Genomic DNA, 22,843 nt, shown 5'->3' with positions numbered 1-22,843 from the left:
TATCTTTATTTATTGGATAGATACAGCCAGAAATCAGGGGGGAAGAGAGGGAGAGAGACACCTGCAGCCCTGCTTCACCACTCGTGAAGCTTTCCTCCTGCAGGTGGGGACGGGGCTTTGAACCCAGGTCCTTTTACACTGTAATGTGTGTGCTTAACCAGGTGCACCACCACCCAACCCCCTTTATTTATTTTTAACTAGAGCACTGTTCAGGTCTGGTTTATGGTGGTGCTGGGAATTAAATCTGGGATCTTTGGTGCCCCAGGCTTGAAAGTCATTTTGCATAATTATTACACTAGCTCCCTAACTCTCTTTTTCGTTTTTATTCAAAATATTTTATTTATTTATTTTATTTTATTTTATTTTATTTTATTTTATTTTATTTTTTGTCTCCTGGGTTATTGCTGGGGCTCGGTGCCTGCACTACGAATACAGTGCTCCTGGAGGCCATTTTTTTCCTTTTGTTGCCCTTGTTGTTTATTGGTGGTGGTGTTACTATTATTGTTTTCGTTGTTGTTGGATAGGACAGAAATGGAGAGATGAGGGCAAGACAGAGAGGGGGGAGAGACAGATAGACACCTGCAGACCTGCTTCACCACTGTGAAGCGACTCCCCTACAGGTGGGGAGCTGGGGGCTCGAACCGGGATCCTTAAGCGGCTCCTTGCGCTTTACGCCACGTGCACTTAACCCGCTGTATCGCCCAGCCCCCGAAAATATTTTATGTATTAATGAGAGGAGGAGAGAGAAGCAGAGCATCCCAATGGTGTAAGTGCTGCAAGGGATTGAATTCAGGACTTCATGCTTGAGAGTCCAACAGTCTAAGCACTGATCAACCTCTCAGACCTCAACTTTTAACTACGTATTTATTATTTCCATCAGAGCTCACAGCACTTCTCCGTTCTGGCTTATGGTGGTACCAAGAGACCTCCGAGGCATGAAATTCTGGTGCAGAAGCCTCTGCATATCTCCCTGACCCCTTGAGCAAGCATCTTAACCTCTTCCTTCCTCCTCCTTACCTGTGAGTGGAGACAATAATAGTACCTTTCCGGTTGAGTTGTTATAGAGTCAATTAGAAGGACATCTGAACACAAGGTTGGCTATTGTTAACATTAAAAAAAATTTAATTTATTTATTAAGAGGAAGGGGGAAATCCGGCGGTAGCGCAGCGGGTTAAGCGCAGGCGGCACAAAGCGCAAGGCGGGCGGGCGTAAGGATCGCGGTTTGGGCCCCGGCTCCCCACCTGCAGGGGAGTTGTTCCACAGGCGGTGAAGCAGGTCTGCAGGTGTCTCTCTTTCTCTCCCCCTTCTCTGTCTTCCCCTCCTCTCTCCATTTCTCTCTGTCCTATCTAATAATGACGACATCAATAACAACAAACAATAACTACAACAATAAAATAACAAGGACAACAAAAGGGAATAAATAAATATTTAAAAAAGAAGAAGAAAGGAAGGAAGGAAGGGAGGAGGGAGGAAGGAAGGAAAGAAGAAAGAAAGAAAGAAAAAGAAAGAAAGAAAGAGAAAGAAGAAAGAAAGAAAGAAAGAAAGAAAGAAAGAAAGAAAGAAAGAAAGAAAGAAAGAAAGAGGAGAGAACCAAGGCATCGCTGAGGAAGGCAATGGCAGGGACCTCATGTTCTAAAATCCAGTGCTCTAGCCACCGCGCCACCTCCCGGCCGCTTATTAGATGTTTTAACCACTTTTTTTTTTTCTGGTTCTTAACCCATCCCACCCGGGAGGTCCAAGCTTGCAAGTGCATCTGTTCTGGCTGCAACAGTCAGATCTTAGACCGCGACGGAGGCCTAGATGGCAGTCCCGCCTGCTGCAAGGGTGGTGGGCACGCTGGGGCCCACCTCAGACGCCCTCTGCCCCGGCGCGGCCCATTTAAGGACAGGAAGGGGGCGGGCCCGAGAAGGCCTCGCCTCCGAGTGAGGTCAGCGCGCACCGCTGCGTGTGACGCTCTGGTTGCCGCAGAGACGCCCCGCCCCCGCGCGGCGCTGCGGAACAGGAGCTCCGGGCGGCGTCGGCAGCGGCGCGGGAGGCGGCGAGGCCCGGACCGCAGGAGCCGGCGCGGCGACCGCAGCGAGGGCGACGGGGACTGAGCGGACCACGACGAAGACGTACAGGCAGTCGGGCCGAGCCGGGCCACGGAGCAGAGCGGCTGCCGGGCAGCGGGCGGAAGGCCGGGCGGGCAGCAGGCAGCCGCCGAGCCGCGGAGCCGCGGAGCCGCGGAGCGACATGGTGCTGCTCAAGGAGTAGTGAGTGTCCGCCCGCCGTGCGGAAGCGGGGACGAGGGGAGTCGGGGATGGGGACCGCGGCGGCCGATGACCCGGCTGTGAGGTGGGGGGGCGGGCGTGGAGGGCGCCGGGATGGGCTGTTGGGCGGCCCGGCAGGGGCTGCGGGGCAGGCAGCGAGGGCAGGATAGGCCGGGGCGAGGGGGAGGCTGAGGGGACCGTGAGCGCCGCGCCGCGCCGCGCCGCGGGGAGCAGCGGGGGCGTGGAGGGCCCGGCCGACGACGGGGCTGCGGGGCGCTGTCTGAGGGTCTGACGGGCAGGCCCGGGCCGGCCGGCACCCAGAAGCCCCCGCACGGCAGGCGGCTCCGCGGATGGAGCTGGGCGCGGGGAGCGCGGGCCGAGCCTGCAGGGGAGGCGCCGTCAGGGCCAGGCGCGGCGGACCCGGCGGAGGCCTGAAGGAGCGAATGAATCACTCGTGGTGGGGGCCCGGGCTTGGACATGGCGCCCGCGAGGAGGAGGTATCAACTGCTCGGGACATGGGGGAGCGCTGAAAATAGGCCGGGGGGGGGGGTTGCTGTGAAGGAGTCCGGGCGGCAGGGAGGGCCAGGATGTCAGTCCGGAGGGTGCAGGGTGGAGGGTGGAGGTGGGGTCAGGGCCGGCCTCTCGAGGGAGAGTTCTCAGTTTGGGTGCAAAGAGATGGAGGGATTGAGGAAGTTTCTCCAAGCCATCGAGGAAAGACAGGGAGGGCGGTGGTGACTGGGTGTGGGAAGCCAGTGGTGTCTGGTCAGCGTGGCAGGGGAATGGGCTTGATCTTGAAGCCCAGGTGACTGGCCGACAGGTAAGGATGAATTGCTAAGTTGTGTGTGTGTGTGTTTATATTTTTCCCAAAATGGTGGGGGTAGATAGCATAATGGTTCTGCAGAGACTCTCACGACCCTGCCCCCAAAGTCTCAGGTTCATTCCCCAGCATCACCATAAGCCAGAACTGATAGTGGTGTGGTGGTAAAACAAACAAATAAACAAAACAACCCCCCCCCCAAGTACATGATGCTCCATCCTTGAAGCACTTGGTTTCAGATAAATAGCTCAGGACTTTTAGTTTTCCCAGTTTCCAAAGAGGAGTGGTGTGTGTGTGTGTGTGTGTGTGTGTTTGTGTATGTGTGTAGTCTAGTGTGAACCCGGTGGTCCTTTGGAGAGGAGGGCTGTTGGGCAACATTAGACAAGAAGCCCAGGAAGGCTGGACGTGCGAGATGACTGAGGGGAGAGCAACTGGTAGAGTGTACTGGGGTAGCCAAGGCAGGAGTGTGGAGGGCTGTCTCCTGGTCAGGAATGACGCATTGACTCACCATCAGGCTTCTTCCATGCAGGTGGCCAGGACACTTAGGACATAGCGTGGAGCTTTGGGTAGCAAAGGGAGCACAGACTTGGGTGTCATCTAGCTCCACACCTCATCGCAAGAGCATCATTTTGAGGCCTCTCCACCTCTTTTTTGCATTCCATCTGGGGTTGATCCAACTTGAGTGCGTAGCTTTATGTGGTGAGGAAGAAGAACCTTGAGGTGCCAACAGGAGGAGAGCTTACTCCCCTTGGGGTTTTCATCTTGATAAAAACATTTTTTTTTTTTTAACCAGAGCACTGCTCAACTGGTTTATGGTGGTGCTGGGGGTTGAACCTGGGGAATTTGATTTTAATCTTGAATGTACAGACAACGGGCGCTTCCATTCTCCTGATCCCCTTTCTATTCTCAGCTGAATCCGAGAGTCTCTAGAAACCTCTAGTTTTGTGAGGGAAGTCAGGCAGGGCAGGGCAGGGACCTTTCGAGCTGAGTGAGCTTTGAAGAGAGCGCCATTCTTTGATCTACTCTCCTTGAAACTTGCCAGGGAAAGGCCCAAAGTACTATAGCTACAGAGCCTGCCTGGCATCTGAGCCTTCTTCCTACCCTGCTCATGCCTTGTGTGCACCACTGGGCAGGGGCAAAGAAGGGGTTATGGGAGGCCCTTGGCTGTGGCTGCAGCGCTGCAGCTCTGGGAAGGGTGCATGTGAAGGTCATACTGAAGCGAGCTCAGCCCAGCACTGCCTCTGTGGCCCTGTCCTGTGGAATTGTACCCCTATTGCTGCTGAAGTGGTTTTCTCCCAAGGAACTAAAGAGAAATGGCTGGGTGTGTGGCTGCATTGTAAGCTGCCTCAGAGCACCCTGCCAGGAACCGGCTAATGCCAGACTTTTTTTTTTTGCGGGGGGTCGGGGGGGAGGCCTGGTGACCACCCAAGGTTTGTCCCTGTTGATTTTTCAGACACTTCCTCTAACATCGTTCTCCTAGATTTGAATTCTGCAAATTCTTGGATGTGATTACTATTTTTTTTTTCTATTGCTCTTGAAGATAAAAACTTATTGTTTTCTAGGAAGTTTCTTCTGAGGGTGCAGAAACACTAGCCTCCAAGTTGGATGTGTTTTTTCCTGCACTGTCGGCTTTCTCCAGTGCAAGGGAGGAGAGCGTTAGTGGCAGAATCCAGTAACCTGCCAGATTTATGTTATTTGAGTCGTTCTAGAGGAGGGGAGCTAGCAGGCAGTGAATACTTGGAGCCCAGTTTGTTTTCCCCTTTACTTTTCCTCTTGGTGCCTTGCCTTTAGGACTTATATTTCTTATACCCTCTTGTGCCCCTTGCTACCTGGGGGACCATTTTGGAACTAGAAAATAAGTGAGTGGTTTATTGACCAGCTTGGAGTAGTGGTCCCAACTGGTAAAACCTGCATAGGAAAGAGATTGTGGTGGTCCAGGAGGTGGCGCAGTGGATAAAGCATTGGCTTCTCAACCATGAGGTCCCGAGTTCAGTCCCCAGCAGCACATATGCCAGAGTGATGTCTGGTTCTTTCTCTCTCTCCCCCTATCTTTCTCATGAATAAATAAATACATTATTTAAAAAAATAAAAAAAGGAAAGAGATTGTGTAGCAGCTCATGCTTCATCAAGATGCAAGATGCTTATGCAAGATGCAGGAGGTTCCAGTGGGTTACCAGCCTGGTGTCTGGGAAGTAAGAGTCTCGGGTTCTGGCTTCATTCATATGAATACAACCAAGTGTTTTTGTCTTAGTTCTTGGACCTCACAGCCTTGACCTGGGGGTTGGATGACCATTGTTCTATGTTACAAGTGCAAGGCACCTAGAGGACTCTCTGATTCTCATACCTTCATGGAGTTATGAGCAGTGTAAAGGGTGTTCTGGCAACGGCTCCTTCATGAGGCTACTTAATTGGTGGTCCCTCCAACAGTTGGTGGGCATTGAAATGAAGAGGGAAGAGAAAGCAGTCAGTTGGTGTCCCTTTAGATGGCTTCTGGTCAGGCCCCAAGTTGAATGTCCTCTCCTGATGGCTTTACAGTAGTAGTTTACATGGTAACATTCCACCCCAGGACAGAGATGGTGTGTGCTTTTAGAATGAGCAAGCCTTCAAGGAGCTTGATTCCTTCCTGGTCTTATACCTTAAGGATTATCTTTGAAGGAGTGTGTGTGTGTGTGTGTGTGTGTGTGTGTGTGTGTGTCTCCTCAGAAATGTAAATCCCAGGACCTGATCCTTTAGGTCTAAGCCTCCATCTTGGCTTCAGACATTTTTAGGAGAGGGTCCTTCTGTATAGATCTGCTTTACTGGACTTATTGACAGCTTGTATTGAGGAAGGAATTAGTGTTGGAGGGCTTGGGGGACAGATTTTTACTGAGTCACGGGGTTCTAAATGAGATGGCAGTCAGGCACAGAAGGACCTAGCCTTGAAGCATTCAAGGGACTGTTCCCTGCTGGGTTTTGATAGCAAGTATTGTGTTATATGCAACAAAATGTTTAACACTACTCAGAGGGGATGCTTAAGAAACTTGGGCAGGTTTCAGAGCCTGAAGCTGATACTCTTTTCACTCTCTTGCAGTCGAGTCATCCTGCCTGTGTCTGTAGATGAGGTAAGTTTTCTTCCTCCCTTCTTATCCGTAGTTGTGTATGATTGCTTGTGACCATTCAGTGAGCTGGACTCTGAATCACCCCCATTGTTTGTATGGGTTTCATGTTTGCCCTGATAGAGACGACCAGTACTCTGAATTTTCTCTGTGCTACTTCCAGTTGGTGGATGATACTTATTTTGATGTCTGGGTAACTGTGTCCAGTTGGCAGGCTGAATGACTTTGAATGGAGACTAAACCAGCCCCCTTACCTATTGGGACAGTGCTTGTTGGGGACATACTATTAAAGGAATGAAGTATATGCATTTCTGGAACCTGGGACATGTGCATGGCTCACACTGGTTGTGCAACAAACCAGCAGAGCAGGAAATCTTCGTGGCCTTCCCTAGTCATATTTTGGGTGACTTCTGGGAAGTCCAAAGCCCAGAATCCTCCTTTTACAGAGGGCAAAGAATAACAAATGGCTTGGCTTGTCCTCAGTCCTTTTATGGTTCCTTATTCTGATGTTCCATGTGTACGGATCTGGCAGGATTTGCCACAAAGTTCGTAGGCCATGCTGATTCAGAGTTGGTCTCTTAGACTGTCACAGAGCCTCCTTTGTCCCATTCTTTCTCTGAACTCTCCTAGAACAGCCTTGCACTTTGCTTCCTTCTAAATCCACCCCCAGTGCAACTTCCAGTTATGCTCAAGTTCAGGTGACATTTGTCAGCCAGCATTGTGTCCTCAGCCACTCCCTTTCTTGCACTGTCAGCATGAAGCTCCTATGATAACTTCCAGTCTGTTCCAAATATGAAATGGACTTTAAATTTTTACTTAGAAAATAGAAATATTAAGATCATAGGGTAAGAGGGGTACATTTCCACACAGTTCCCACCCCCCAGAACTCCTAATCCAATTCCCTCCCTTGATAGCTTCCCTGTTCTTTATCCCTCTGGGAGTATGGACCCAGGATCATTATGGGGTGCAGAAGGTGGAAGGTCTGGCTTTTGTAATTGCTTCCCCACTGAACATGGGCATTGGCGGGTTGATCCATACTCCCAGCCTGTCTCTGTCTCCCTAGTGGGGCAGGGGTCTGGGGAAGTAGAGCTCCAGGACACATTGGTGGAGTCTTCTGCCCAGGGAAGTCATGTTGGCATCATGGTAGCATCTGGAACCTAGTGGCTGAAAAAGAGTTAAGATATAGAAATAGACTTTTAAAAAGAAAATCAGAGTGGTTTGAAAGGTGGCGTAGTGGATAAAGCATTAGACTCTCAAGATGAGGTCCCGAGTTCAGTCCCTGGCAGTACATGCACCAGTGTGATGTCTGGTTCTTTCTTTCTCTCTCCTCCTATCTTTCTCATAAATAATTAAACAAAAAAATCTTCTAAAAATATTTATTTTCCCTTTTGTTGCCCTTGTTTTATTGTTATAGTTATTGTTGTTGTTATTGATGTCGTCATTGTTGGATAGGACAGGGAGAAATGGAGATGGGGAAGGCAGAGGGAGAGAGAAAGATAGACACCTGCAGACCTGCTTCACCACCTGTGAGGTGACCTCCCTTGCAGGTGGGGGGCAGGGGGTTTGAGCTGGGATCCTTATGCTGGTCCTTGTGCTTCATGCCATGTGTGCTTAAGCCTCTGCACTACCGCCGACCACCAATAAATAAAATCTTTAAGAAAAAAGAAAGAAAAGAAAAAATCAGAGTGGCTCTAGAGGTGGCGCAGTGTTAGACCCTTAAGCAGGAGTTTGATCCCTGGCTTTGCTTGTGCCAGAGTGATGCTATGAAACTTTTTCTCCTTTAAATAAATAAATAAATATATCTTTCAAAATTTAAATAAAAAAATGCAGAGATAGAGATCAGAGCACTGCTTGCCTCTGGTTTATGGTGGTGCTAGGGATTGAACCTGGGATCTCAGATGAAAAATCTTTTTGCATAACCATTGTGCTGCCTCCCCAGCCCATAAATCTTTGAAGAAAAAAAAAAAGAAGGAAAAAAAATCAACATAGTTTGCAGTAGCACACCTTATTATTATTTTTTTAATTATTATTTTTATTTATTGGAAAGAGACATCCAGAAATCAAGAGAGAAGGGGGTGATAGAGGAGAAAGACAGAGAGACACCTGCAACACTGCTTTTACCACTTGAAAAGCTTTTTTCCCTTTGCAGGTGGGGAGCAGGGGCTCAAACCTAGGTCCTTGTGCATTGTAACGTGTGCTCAACCAGGTGCACCACCAAGCAGCCCCCAGCAGCATACTTTAGATGCACCAAATAACCAGACATGTTAAAAATCCCATCCTCACCCCCACCCTCACCCCAAAAGGGGTGGGCAGGTATTAAATCCCTAGAGAATTGTCTCTGACAGGAACTACACATCTGATAAAGAATTTTGGAAACTTGGGAAGGGAGCCAGAGGTGGGCTTGGAACATGAGCTGGGAGTTCTGGGAAAGCCAGAAAAATGGATAAAATGCTGGGGGCACCTCAGATGTGCCTGGGGCCTGGGAACCCACCTCATACTTGGGCTGACAACTTGGGTTGACTTGGGGCCCCTGTTAACCCACATCTCTGGAGGTTTTATTGTCTTTATTAAAAATAGCAAGTGGAGAGGGTGGGTGTTCTAGTGCTGGAGCTTGGCTATAGGTTTCCTGCCGGGCTAGTGTGGGTGTGCCTCTTCCCGGGTGCGTACTCCAGGTTGGAGAAAACTCAGCTGGAGCCAGCCTGGGCTGCTACTCACTCAGCGACGCAGGAGAAATGACTCAGACTCGTGGCGGAGTGGCAATGCAATGTCTTTATTGATTAGAGAGCAATGAGTTTAAAGGATAGAACCAGAAGTGGCAAGTCAGAAACAGAAATGGCTAGGAAAGGGGTGGAGAAAGACAAAAGGGCACTGGGAAGGTAGAAACTTCCTTAGCAACTGTTGCGAAGGTTTTAACTGGTGGGATTAATGATACCCTGGAGGCAGGGAGGGTCTTGAAAGATTGACCAAAGGAATGGAATGGGTAGGGATCTTTCAGGCAAAACAATGATTATGTAGATAGGCCATAGTATCAGGAATGCAGGGTGGAGCAGGGGGAGCTGGCTTAGCAATAACCCAACATTTCCCCCTTTCTTTTTATCTAGTGGCCATAGTATCATGTGCTTAACCCGCTGTGCTACTGCCCAACTCCCAAGGAACTGTTCTTTTGATGGCTTTAACCTCAGCTCTAGAATCTAGAAGATCAAGAATCCTTTTTTTTTTTTTTTCTTTTAATGCGAGAAGAGAGAGAACTAGAGTATTACCCTGACAAGCGCTATGCTGGGGATTGAATTTGGGACCTTATTCTTACAGGCCCAGCACTTTATCCACTGCTCCACTACCCAGACTGTAATAAGGAAATCTTGAGTGGAAAAGCCAACCAAGTGATGACCAGCTTTCTCAGAATCCTTATCAGTGAATGACTGTCCTGATTCATTGTTCCCTGGGGAAAGGACAGACACATGTGACTGTGGGATTGACTTCCTAATTTGAGGCCTTGATTTGAAGTTCTCAGAGCTTTCTCATTTAAGGGGAGAAAGAAGGAAGAAAAGACTGGGTGAGGAGATAGCACAATGGTTATACAAAAGTTTATTGTCTGAGCTTCTAGGGTCCCAGATTCAATTCCCAGCACCACCTAATACCATAGCTGAGCAGTACTCTGGTATCTATCTCTGTCTCACTCATTAAACATGAGTGCTGGAGGGTACATAGCACAATGTTTATGCAGAGAGACTCATGTTTGAGGCTTCAAAGTCCCAGGCAATGCTCCGATTAAAAAAAAAAAAAAAACTTGGGTGGGATAGATAGTATAATGGCTATGCAAATAAATTCTCATGCTTGAGGCTCTGAGAGGTACCAGGTTCTATCCCCCTATACCCCACCATAAACTAGAGCTGAGCAGTGATCTGATTAAATAAACAAAAAAAAATTTTTTCTTAAAGAAGCAAAGGAGACCTTTACTTTTTAAAAAACATTTTATTTGTTGGATAGAGACAGAAATTGAGAGGGAAGGGGAAGATAGAAAGACGCCTGCAGCACTGCTTCACCACTTGCAAAGCTCTCCCCCTGCAGAATGGGGACTGGGGCCTTAAAGCTTGGTCCTTGCAAATTGTAATGTGGACTTAACCAGGTACACCACCACCTGGGCCCCTTGTCTTTACATTCTGATAACCTGGATCACTATTTGGGAGTGTGAATTTTATTTCTGTTAGTCAGTCTTTGTCATAGCACTGTGAGATTTTTAAGCGTTCTGCAAGAGCGTGAGATGGCCCTAACTCTTTGATCTGGGTGTGTCTGCCAAGTGGTTCCTGACTCAAGGCCATCCACCCTTGACTGGGCAGGGTTATTTTACTTCTCTTTTCCTGGGATGCATGGTATTCCATTGATACTCAGCCTAAAGGGCCATGTGGCTGGAACCAAGAGAGGTGCTGTTCTTGATTTGTTCATGTTGGTGACTACATCTTCCTGTACTCCCTGCTTCAGAGAAGACAGTGATGGAGTCTGTTTTTCCTAGCTGAGTGCTTTAGTACTTTGGGATGAAGAGACAAATCTCAAGGGCAGAGAGCATTGTTCTGGGCCTGAGGAGGTTCTTTGAACATTCTAGCTCCTAACCTTCCCTCACCCCACCCCCATTTGCTTTCCTGAGAGCGGGACCTCTAAATCAAAGGAAGCCTCCACTAGGAAGTTGCCTCTCTCTCTTTTAGCTTGTGGAGGCCAATCTTACTTACCCCTTTGGATTAACACAACTGCCTTCACTTGTCTCATTGGTATTAAAGGATCAGAATATCAAGAGAGATTAGAGGGGAAGATGCCAACTGTACAGACTGATCCTCTTAGAGCCTGCCCTCTGATTCCTACAGCTGAAGGGGTACGGAATGAAGGGGATTAGTCTCTGCCTGGGGGCCTCTCCCTGAATAGTACCACCAACCCATGCCCTCCACCAGGATTCCCCCCCCCCATGCCATTTAAGATTGCTGAGTCAGTAGTTAGATGTTCTTATGACTCCTCTCTGAAGCAGAATTATTGCTTTGTTTTAGGAACCCCCTGGCTCAGCCAAACCCTGACCCACTTGGTAGGAAATTTTTTTTTTTTTTTCCTAATACCAGAGCACTGCCCAGCTCTGGCTTATGATGGTGCGGGGGATTGAACCTAGGACTTTGGAGCCTCAGGCATGAGAGTCTTTGCATAACCATTATGCTATCTCCCCCTGCCCTTGGTAGGAGTTTTGATGTGTGCTTTGACCAGAAGATGCACTGGACACTCCATGGGGGCATTGAGTCAGGACTGATGTTGCTCAGGATTAGCAAGGTCAAGGTGACTGGCTGTCACCCAGATGTTCTTTATGAGATGAACTGGATGTTGATCACTTGTCTAGGCCATTCCTTTGACATTCTGTGCTGGCTTTTTTGCTTTGGAGGTTAGGGCTCATTCAGATTTGTGACAGTGAATTAACCTCCTCTACTGCTTCATATTCCACACTTTACCCAGAGTTTTCCAGGACTGGGCAGTGGCACACCAGTAGAGCACACAATGTATACATGTGCAAGGATCTGGGCTCAAAGTCCCAGTCCCCACCTGCAGAGGGGAAACTTGATGAATGATGAAGCACTGATACAAGTGTATTTCCATCTCTCCATATCTCTCTTCCTCTCCCTCCCCACCCCACCCCACCTCTTTGTGCCTTACCCTCTATCAAAAATAAAGAAAAAGGAAAAAATGGCTACTGGAAATGGAGATGTGTAGGTACCAAGCTTCAGAGATAACCGTGATGGCAAAAGGAAGAAAGAAAAGTTCCTTGCAGTGCTCAGCCTGAGGTTGGAAGTGAAGCATCTGTGGAAGCTGCTGCACGCAGTGGTTTCAGCAGCAGCTGTCTCAACATAGCCTCTGTGTTTTAATCTCAAGGAGAAAGGCCTGTGTGGCTCACCCTTAAATCAGAAGTTTGAGGCGAGGGCACAGACAAGGAAGCAAACCTTTATTTTCTCAACATGGAACTTGAGTAGCTGAGTACCTTTCTCTCATACTCCTAAAATTGTGCTTGGTTGGCACTGGCAGTGATAGGGAAGCTGCATCCTTAGATGTAGATGTGACTCTCTGCCTCAAATATTAACTTTTCATTCCTTTTTCATATTTTTCACAGAGCTGTTTATTTAAAATTTATTTAAAAGAAGAGGAGAAAGAACCAGTGTATCACTGTGGCACATGTCATGCCAGGTCTCCAACATGGGACCGTATGCTTGGGAGCCTAATGTTTTATCTACTGTGCCAACACTCACCTCTTAGAATCTAGAACACTACTCAGCTCTTGCTTACAGTGGTGCCAAGGACTAAACCTGGAACCTCTGCAAATAAATTCCTCAAGCAAATAAATTCTCTGCTCTGACACATTGAGCCAACTCCCCAGCCCCCTTCTTCATCTTTTTTTTTTTTTTTTTTACAGAGCACTGCTCAGCTCTGGTTTATGGTGGTGCAGGGGATTGAACCTAGGACTTTGGAGCCTCAGGCATGAGAGTCTCTTTGCATAACCATTATACTATCTACCCCTGCCCATCTTTTTTTTTTTTTAACTTTTTAAAATATATTTATTTTCCCTTTTATTGTCCTTGTTTTTTTATTGTTGTTGTAGTTATTGATGTCATTGTTGTTAGGACAGAGCGAAATAGAGAGAGGAGGGAAAGACAGAGAGGGTGAGAGAAAGATAGACACCTGCAGACCTGCTTCACTGCCTGTGAAGCGACTCCCCTGCAGGTTGGGGAGCTAGCGTCTCGAACCAGGATCCTTATGCCGGTCCTTGCACTTTGTACCATGTGCGCTTAACCTGCTGCACTACCGCCTAACTTTCCTTTCTTCATCTTATTTCGTCACAAACCCTCTCCCCTCCCTCCTTTCCCAACAGCTTCCATCACTGAGAAGAAGGTAGAAGGGCCAGGCCTGGCCACTGCCAAGGTCATTGGCCCTAAAACTAAGTTGTCCTTAGGGTTCAGAGGAGGCCAATCAATGATCTTGATAGGGTGGCATGTGACCCAAATAAAGGAAAACCAGGCTTTTGCCATCTATTTAGTGCCAACACAAGGGATGCTCCCAGCCAGCACAGACTGGGATAGGAATCTATGCTCTCTAACATGGGAGGCAGGATACTTGCTTCAACTTCACCGAGAGTCTGGGAAGCACCAGGAGGTGTGGTGCCCATAAAACTTGTTGTCTGAGCTGCTGGTAGGGTAAGGAGGGGCCCAGTGCTGGAGAAAATAAGACAAGCCAGTTTTATAGCAGAGTATGTGGCTTTGTGTCACAGAGTGCTAGAGGATGTGAAAATGAGAAGCATGAACTTAAGCACATCTGATGGCTAAAGCATTCTTAGTTTCTTTGGGTGGATTTGGAGGAGACCGCCTGTGAAATTCCAGAATGATCTCCTAAATGAGAGGACCCCCAGGTGATCTAATTGGACAGATACTGGCAGCTGGTCTGTGTAATATGGTGGAGAAGATTCTGCACTGATAATAATTCCTTCTCTCTGTCCCTTTAGTATCAGGTAGGGCAGTTGTATTCTGTGGCTGAAGCCAGCAAAAATGAAACGGGTGGTGGTGAAGGCGTGGAGGTCCTGGTGAACGAACCTTATGAAAACGACGGTGAGAAAGGCCAGTACACACACAAGATCTACCACTTACAGAGGTACGTGACTGCACCTAAGTGCCCGGGGGCTCCTTGGTTCTGAAGTTGAGATGATAGGTAATTGGCAGTGTTTCCAAATTAGTAGGTGCTTGCTTAAGTTGCTTCACTGTAAAAGCAGTGTAGTATTTCTTCGCTTATTTAAAGCTATTTTTTGTTTGTCAGATAGAATACTTGCTTCACTAGGCTTCTAGCCACTAGAGGTGACAGCGTAGTTTCTTGTGGCTCCTTTGACTGTCTGTGAATATGGAAGTACAGTGTGTGTATATGAATGGGCATCAGTTTCCTTTACTCCATTAATATAGCTAGCATCATAACTGCACATACTGTTTTTGAGTTTGCTGTTTTGTTACTTACCTACAATGATTGTCACTATATTGGATCTCATTCTTCTTATACTTTACCTCATTAATTAATTAATTAATTTTATTGTATTTATTTGGATAGAGACAGAATTGAAAGGAGCGAGAGAAACACACCAGCAGACAGACAGACAACTATAGCACTGCTCTACCACTTGTGAAGCTTCCCCTCTGTAAGTGGGAACTAACTAGAAGCTTGAACCTGGCTTCTTACACATGGTAATGTGGGCTCAACCAGGTGTGCCACCTCCCAGCCCCTGCCTCATTTCTGTCCTTTCTTTCTTTCTTTCTTTCTTCCTTCCTTCCTTCCTTCCTTCCTTCCTTCCTTCCTTCCTTCCTTCCTCCCTCCCTCCCTCCCTCCCTCCCTCCCTCCCTTCCTTCCTTCCTTTAATATTTTTAAAATTTTTAAATATTTAATTATTTATTCCCTTTTGTTGCCCTTGTTTTATTGTAGTTGTTGATGTTGTTGTTGTTGGATAGGACAGAAAGAAATGGAGAGAAGAGAGGAAGACAAAGAAGGAGAGAGAAAGATAGACACCTGCAGACCTGCTTCACTGCCTGTGAAGCGACTCCCCTGCAGGTGGGGAGCCAGCGTCTCGAACCAGGATCCTTATGCTGGTCCTTGCGCTTTGCACCATGTGCGCTTAACCCGCTGCGCTACTGCCTGACTCCCTTTTTTAAAAAATATTTTATTTATTTACTAATGGGAAAGATAAGAGGAGAGAAAGAACCAGACATCACTCTGGTATATATGCTGCCAGGGATTGAACTCAAGACCTCATGCTTGAGAATCCAATGCTTTATCCACCTCGCCACCTCCTAGACCACCTGCCTCATTCTTTTAATGTACACACAGTAACATAATACACATGTTGTACAGATGTGCTGTGAGTTGTTTCACTAGCCTTCTCTTGAGACATGCTTGATTTCAGATGTTTATATACAGTGTTCCAGTAAAATGCCTTTGGCACAAATTTCTTTTGATGTTTTTGTTTGTGAATATATAGAAAATGTTCCTAACAGTGGAATCTCTGAGTGAGGTAGTACATTCATTTACTCATTCATTTGTATTTTTATTTATTCCCTTTTGCCCTTGTTTTTTTATTGTTGTAGTTATTACTGTTGTTGTTATTGATGTCATCGTTGTTGGATAGGACAGAGAGAAATGGAGAGAGGAGGGGAAGACAGAGAGAGAGAGATAGACACCTGCAGACCTGCTTCTCCGCTTGTGAAGCCACTCCCCTGCAGGTGGGGAGCTGGGGGCTCGAACTAGGATTCTTACGCTAGTCCTTGCTTCACGCCATGTGCGCTTAACCCGCTGCAGTACCGCCCCACTCCCAATATTTATTTATTTACTCCCTTTTGTTGCCCTCGTTTTATTGTTGTAGTTATTGTTATTGATGTTGGCGTTGTTGGATAGGGCAGAGAGATGGGGAAGACAGAGAGGGGAGAGAAAGAGAGACACCTGCAGACCTGCTTCACCGCTTGTAAAGCAACCCCCCTGCAGGTGCAGAGCCAGAGGGGTCCTTGCACATTGTGCAATATGCTCTTAACCCACTGTGCTACCCCCCAACTCTCCTGAGATAGTACTTTTATGTGTTGTTGGGTATTGAACCCAGGACTTCATGTATGTTTAATACTGCTGAGATGCCTTTCTAGCCTAACTTTTATTCTGTATTTTTATTTTATCAGAGCACTGCTCAGCTCTGGGTTATGGTGGTTCAAGGGATTGAACCTGGGACCTTGAAGCCTCAGGCATGACAGTCTGTATTACCATTACATCTGTTTATTCTGTGTTTTTAGAGAAAGACACACACACCAAAGCATTGCTCTACCATCCATGGAAATGGTACTGTAATCTCATTAATACTGTAATTGGACTCCTATGTGATGCCAGGATTGAATATAGGTTTTTCATGCATGAAAGGCATGCATTCCATTGGTCCCCAGATATTATTTTTGTTTGCTTTTGAGTCACTAGGACTTTATGACTGTGATTACACTCCTCCCAGTGGACTTATCTCCCTCACCCCTTTCAATTCTAGATGGACCGAAAAAAGGAAACAAGAAAGAGACATCATATAGCATCACTTTACCACTTGTGAAATTTTCCCTGTGCTCCCATATGGTGCCAAGGACTCAAAACCTAGGGCCTCGTGTATGGATAGCCTGTGTTCTACTAGGTGCTATCTCCTGGGGCCTTGCCTTCCATCGATTTCTTTGTTTCTTTGTTTTTGTTGTTTGTTAAAGAAGCTTCACTGGGAGTCGGGCTGTAGCGCAGCGGGTTAAGCGCAGGTGGCGCAAAGCACAAGGACCGGCATAAGGATCCCGGTTCGAACCCCGGCTCCCCACCTGCAGGGGAGTCGCTTCACAGGCGGTGAAGCAGGTCTGCAGGTGTCTTTCTCTCCCCCTCTCTGTCTTCCCCTCCTCTCTCCATTTCTCTCTGTCCTATCCAACAACGACAACAACAATAATAACTACAACAATAAAACAACAAGGGCAACGAAAGGGAATAAATAAATAAATATTTTTTTAAAAAAGCTAAAAAAAAAAAAGAAGCTTCACTGCATCAGTCCTACTTTCTCAGAAAAGCAAGATACAGAGACAGTGGGAAAGACACAATAGCACTGAAGCTTCTTCCTTAAGTGCAGTGTGTGCTCGGATATTTATTTATTTATTTATTCCCTTTTGTTGCCCATGTTGTGCTGGGCTTTAAGCTGGGTGTACAGATGATAAAGCAAGTTCACTATCCATGTGAACTATCTTGCCAGTCCTCCTTCATCTTTTTTTTTTTTGAAATTTTTAAATACCTTTATTTACTGGATAGCGACAGCCATAAATTGAAAGGGAAGGGGGTGATAGAGAGGGAGAGAGATAGACACCTGTAGCACTGCTTCACCACTCGCAAAGGTTTCCCCCTGCAGGTGGGAACCAGGGGCTCAACCCTGGGCCCTGGCACATTGTAATATGTGTGCCCAGCCAGGTGCACCACCACCTGGCCCCCCTCCTTCATCTTTTTAAAAATATAGTATCAAGGGAGTCGGGTGGTAGCACAGCGGGTTAAGCGCAGGTGGTGCAAAACGCAAGGACCGGCATAAGGATCCCGGTTCGAGCCCCCAGCTCCCCACCTGCAGGGGAGTCGCTTCGCAAGCAGTGAAGCAGGTCTGCAGGTGTCTATCTCTCTCGCCCCCTTTCTGTCTTCCCCTCCTCTCTCTATTTCTCTCTGTCCTATCCAACAACAATGACATCAATCATAACTACAACAATAAAACAACAAGGGCAACAAAAGGGAATAAATAATAAATATTTTTTAAAAAAAAATATATATATAGTATCAGGGAGTCGGTCGGTAGCACAGCGGGTTAAATGCAGGTGGTGCAAAGCACAAGGACTAGTGGAAGGATCCTGGTTCTAGACCCCAGCTCCCCACCTGCAGGGGAGTCGATTCACGGGCGGTGAAGCAGGTCTGCAGGTGTCTTATCTTTCTTTCCCCCTCTCTGTCTTCCCTTCCTCTCCATTTCTCTCTGTCCTATCCAACAAGGACACTACCACCAACATCAACCCTAATTACAACAATGAAACGACAAGGGCAACAAAAGGGAATAAATAAAGAGATATTTAAAATATATATAGTATCAGAGGGCACTATAGTGAAGTGAACTAGTTCACAGGGATGGTGTGTTACTTTCCCACGTGCATGACTCAGGTTTGAGCCTAACCCCCACTGCACTAAAGGAAGCTTCAGTGCTGTGGTTTCTTCGACTCTCTCTACCTTACTGCCTTTCTGTCTCTATCTAAAAAATAAACAAACTAAATTAAATAAATAAATACAGTGCCAGAAATAAACTCAGGGCTTCATGTGCCATACTGCTGGTTGGCTTCCTGGGCAAGACACAGAGAGGAGAGCGAGCACAGTTCTGCTCCACAGTCGATCGAGCTTTTTTCATTGTGCTCCCATGTGGTGCCGGAGCTTGAAGCTAGAGCACTCTACTGGGTGAGCTATCTGCTGGCCCTCATTGCACCCTTGGATCTCTATAGTAGCCCTTCAGTGGCCTCCCTGTTTTCCAGTTTTCTGCAGTTTTCCATGTTCTGTCTTGAAGGTGAACACAACCCAGCCTCTACATTATCTCTTGTATTCCCTGCCTCATATCTTTTCCTAGCTATTTAAAATTTTGCAATTCTCTCTCTCTGAACTTTCCTAGCCCCACCTCCTTGCTTGTCTGATTCAGTCTTCTCCCATTCTCTATCCTGTGTGTGTTTAGGCCTCGCCTTCCCTGAGAAGCCACTCCAGTGCCTCCTGTTTTGTGTTCTCATGCCACTGTGCTCTGCTCCCAGAGCCCCATCCTCACCTACATGGTGTGCACTGACAGTATTGTCACTAGACTGTAGGCTACTTGAGGACTGGAGCCACACTTTTGTGGTTTTGTATTATTTTATATTTATTTAGCAGAGCACTGCTCAGCTCTGGCTTCTGGTGGTGCTAGGGATTGAACCTGGAGCCTTTGGTACCTCAGGCATGAAAGACTTTGAATAACCACTATGCTGTCTCCCTACCCTTCCTCTGTGGTTTCTACCTGTACCTCTGTGTCTGGCACACAGAAGTGTCTTAGTGGATGTGTCGGTGACAGACTGAATCACACAATGTCTCTCTGAACTAGCGCTCTACAAGGGTTGGCTCTTTTATTTATTTATTTACCAGAGCACTGCTCAGCTCTGGCTTATGGTGGTGCAGGGGATTGAACCTGGGACTAGACGGAGCCTCAGGTATGAGAGTCTATTGCATTACCATTATACTATCTGCCCCCACCCAAGATTAATGGGAGGAGGATGGAGAACCAGAGCACCAGTGCACCAGTCTGGCACATGCAGTGCAAGGAATCAAACTTGGGGCCCCACACTTTATCCACTGCACCACTTCTCAGACTCTGAGTTGGCTCTTGTTTTCTGCAGTCTCGGGCATGAAAGCTGATGCTGTTGTTGAGCCAGCTTAAAGGCTGAATAGATTACTGATCAAACTCTAAGGAAGATGACTATATTTGTCTTTAAAAAATTGGGTTCAGGGGAGACAGGTGGTAGTGCAGCGGGTTAAGTGCATGTGGCGTGAAGCACAAGGACCAGCTTAAGGATCCCAGTTCAAGCCCCTGGCTCCCCCACCTGCAGGGGAGTTGCTTCACAAGCCGTGAAGCAGGCCTGCAGTTGTCTATCTTTCTTTCCCCCTCTCTGTCTTCCCCTCCTCTCTCCATTTCTCTCTGTCCTATCTAACAATGACATCATTAGTAACAACAACAGTAACTACAACAATAAAAAACAAGGGCAACAAAAAGGGAAAATAAATAAATTTTTAAAAATTGGGCTCAGGAAGTCCTGGGTTTGATTCCTAGCACTATATGAGAGTACCAAGCACAGCACCAGAGGAGCTTCATGAATGATATGGTGGTACTTTGGTGTCTCTCACTCCGCCTGCCCCCCCCCCATCCATCTCATCTTTCAAAAAATATAGACTAAAATTGAGTGAGAAGGCATTTCGGCATTATCACATGTGTACAACCTGTGTTCATCTCCCACCACTGGTTTAGAAAGAGAAAAGGACTTACAAGGTACATGCTGTTCTGTAACCCAAGACAAGAATTAAAGAAAATGTTGGTGCTAAGCCTCGGGACATCTTCCTGAGGTCTTTTTGGCTCCCAAAACTGAGGAAAACAGCAAATTATCTTCAAATCTATGTCTCAGGTTATTTCAACCAATCCCCCTGGCCCATAAACTTAGGTTGATAGAATCTTAAAGCTATTTTATCTTTGCAGTGTGTAGCATAATGCCCCAGGCCCTGTGAGCTCGGGTGTGTGTGTGTGTGACAATAATATAATGACTGATCTGCTGCCTGTTCCTGCTGTCTAGTGGGTCAAATTGAAGTGGATGTTTGAAGCCAGCCAGGCTGGAGTGTCAGGCTCTGATGGATGGCCTGTCACATTCAAGAGTAACCTGCTTATCTCATGGAAACTTGCTTGCCAACTCTGCACTGAAGAAGCCAAAGTAAAAGCCTGTTGTCTTCTAATTAATCCATTTCTCTTCATTAGCAAAGTCCCCACATTTGTTCGAATGCTGGCCCCAGAGGGAGCCCTGAATATCCATGAAAAGGCATGGAATGCCTATCCTTACTGCAGAACCGGTGAGTTGTTCTAGTCGCTGGTGGAAGCTGGAGTTTGGGCCCAATGTAGACAAAGTGTGTGGTCAAGTAAACCCATGGATGAAGGTGTATTGGGTTTTGTGTCCCTACTTTAGTTTTCCAGATTAAGCTAGTGAAAAGGTGAACTGGGAGACTCCCTTAGGAGAGGAGTGTCAGTGTTGTCTAGTACAGTCTGACAGCCAGCTGGACAGGAGCCACCAGCTAGTCACAGCTTGAGTATTCCCTCTTTGGGAATGCCATGATAATTCTGATTACTTCTCCTGAATACTTAAGTAATGTTGTCTGTATAAATGCTGGAAAATAGTTAAAAGCAATAGAAAATAACCTCCATGGCTCTTTCATTCCTTGATAGTTCACTATTAGTGTGTTATTTTTTAAATGCTTAGTATGCACATGATCTCCAGACACATTTAGAATAATATACTATTATTAAATCTCCCCCCCCTTTTTTTTTTTGCCAGAGTGCTATTCAGTTCTAGTTTATAATGGTTGGGGGACTTTGGAGCCTCAGGCATGAGAATCTCTTTGCATAACCATTTAAATTGCTCATTCCTACTCACTAAATGGAGAATCTTTCCCCTGTTCATCCATAGTCTATATCCTTTAAAAAGCTTGCAGTGGCTACACAGTATTCCAATATATAACTATAGTGTGATCTTTTTTTGTCATTTTTTATTGTTATTGACATTTCCTGGTTTTTTTTCTTTTAATTTTTTATTTATAAAAAAGGAAACATTGACTAAACCATAGGATAAGAGGGGTACAACTTCACACAGTTCTCACCACCAGAACTCTGTATCCCATCCCCTCCCCTGATAGCTTTCCTGTTCTTTAACCCTCTGGGAGTATGGACCCACGGTCATTGTGGGATACAGAAAGTTGAAGGTCTGTCTTCTGTAATTGCTTCCCCGCTGAACATGGGCGTTGACAGGTCGATTCATACTCCCAGCCTGTCTCTCTCTTTCCCTAGTGGGTAAGGGCTCTGGGGAAGCAGAGCTCCAGGACACATTGGTGGGGTTGTCTGTCCAGGGAAGTCTGGTCGGCATCATGCTAGCATCTGGAACCTGGTGGCTGAAAATAGAGTTAACATACAAAGCCAAACAAATTGTTGAACAATCATGGATGTAAAGGCAGATGAAGAGTTGCGGGGGGGGGGGGTCCCTCCATTTTGTAGTAGCTAATAGATAGCTACTTTAATTATATTCCAAAGGGCCTGTGGCTATACTAGTTTTTTTGTTTGTTTTTTTCCCCTGAGCCTGAAATCTGATATGCCGGTGGATCCAAGTTATTGTCTGGGGAGATGATGTCATGGTTGGAAAAAAGGACCAGAAAGCTGGATCAGGGAAGAGAGTAGCTCCCTAATATAGGAAAGGGGTATAAATATTGTTGACTGTAAACCCCATCGATTTGATGTGATCTGGGACCCATGACATTTCCAGTTTTAATGTGTTATATTTATGTTTAAATTGAAAAGTGGTACTGAGGACTGAGGCTCCGGGAAGAAGCAGTTGTAGGAAAGAGCTGAAGGATAACCTTCCTGCCATGATGAAGGGCTGGGCTTAGATACCAAGAAAATAGCATAGAAAAGACTGGTGGTGTTGGGCAAAAGCAGAAATAAGGCCTGATTTTTAATGTTAAAGGACTTAGAAATAACTTCCCATGATACACTGTAAAACTCCTAGAGTGTGTGTACTAGATTTGGGGTTTGGGGCGTGGAAGAGATCCCTGCTAATACCTCTGAATGTTCTTTTTTTTTAAAATTTTTTAATCTTTATTTATTTATTGGATAGAGACTGTCAGAAATTGAGGGGAAGAAGGAGATAGAGAAAGACAGAGAGACACTTGCAACACTGGTTCACCATGTGTGAAGCTTTCCTCCTGCAAGTGGGGATCAGGGGCTTGAACCCAGGTCCTTGCACACTGTAATGCGTGTGCTCAGCTAGGTGTGCCACCACCAGGCCCTGAAACTATTTTTTTTAATATTGGCCAATCTCCTAGCTGGAGTTTCTGGAAAGGAAGGAATTGAGTTCCCAGAAAACTTTCTACTCTAGATATTCTGATGTTGAGTTACAGTAATCCAGACTTCTAGCTTTCCAGAATTTCTAGATCTTAAAAACCATTTAGGATTAGACCTCTGGAGTGCCCACACTAATACTGATCCATATCTTAGGGCCACCCCTCAAGGTGACTTAGACCCCTGGAATTAGTGAAGTGAGGTGCCTTTTCCACATCCACATACAGTTGACTGTGGGGTTCTCCTGCCAGCCTCTGCCTACATGTACTACAGTGCTTGCCTTATTTGTTGGACTCTGGAGCTCCCTGCACTGTATCTGATGATGCTCCAACCTTATGGCCCTTTTCCTGCGGACTTTGGGAATGACTAAAGTCCATAAAGACCATAAAGTCATTGCTCTCATCAATCCTTAGTGCAGTGACCTTACAGGGTTCAAGAACATTGTATTAGACTGGCAAAATAA

General features: G+C 46.5%; 2 protein-coding genes across 2 annotated transcripts in view; both read left to right on the top strand.

Moving 5' to 3' along the window:
• The first annotated feature begins 1,966 nt into the window (after window positions 1-1,966).
• On the top strand, window positions 1,967-20,362 carry LOC103111155 (phosphatidylinositol transfer protein alpha isoform). Its single transcript, XM_007520409.3, has 4 exons — window positions 1,967-2,252; window positions 6,137-6,167; window positions 13,678-13,823; window positions 20,257-20,362. The coding sequence occupies exons 1-4, from the start codon at window positions 2,233-2,235 to the stop codon at window positions 20,360-20,362; spliced, it is 303 nt and encodes a 100-aa protein (XP_007520471.2). The 5' UTR covers window positions 1,967-2,232.
• The window catches only part of PITPNA (phosphatidylinositol transfer protein alpha), a 50,743-nt gene continuing 48,191 nt past the window's right edge, over window positions 20,292-22,843 (top strand). Inside the window, exon 1 of the mRNA XM_060204121.1 lies at window positions 20,292-20,365. The gene's annotated coding sequence lies outside the window, so the exon portion shown is untranslated. The remainder of the gene's footprint in view (window positions 20,366-22,843) is intronic.

Source organism: Erinaceus europaeus, chromosome 12 (genome assembly GCF_950295315.1).
Source record: "Erinaceus europaeus chromosome 12, mEriEur2.1, whole genome shotgun sequence".
NCBI lineage: Eukaryota > Metazoa > Chordata > Mammalia > Eulipotyphla > Erinaceidae > Erinaceus > Erinaceus europaeus.
This window is presented reverse-complemented; position numbering and strand designations above follow the sequence as displayed.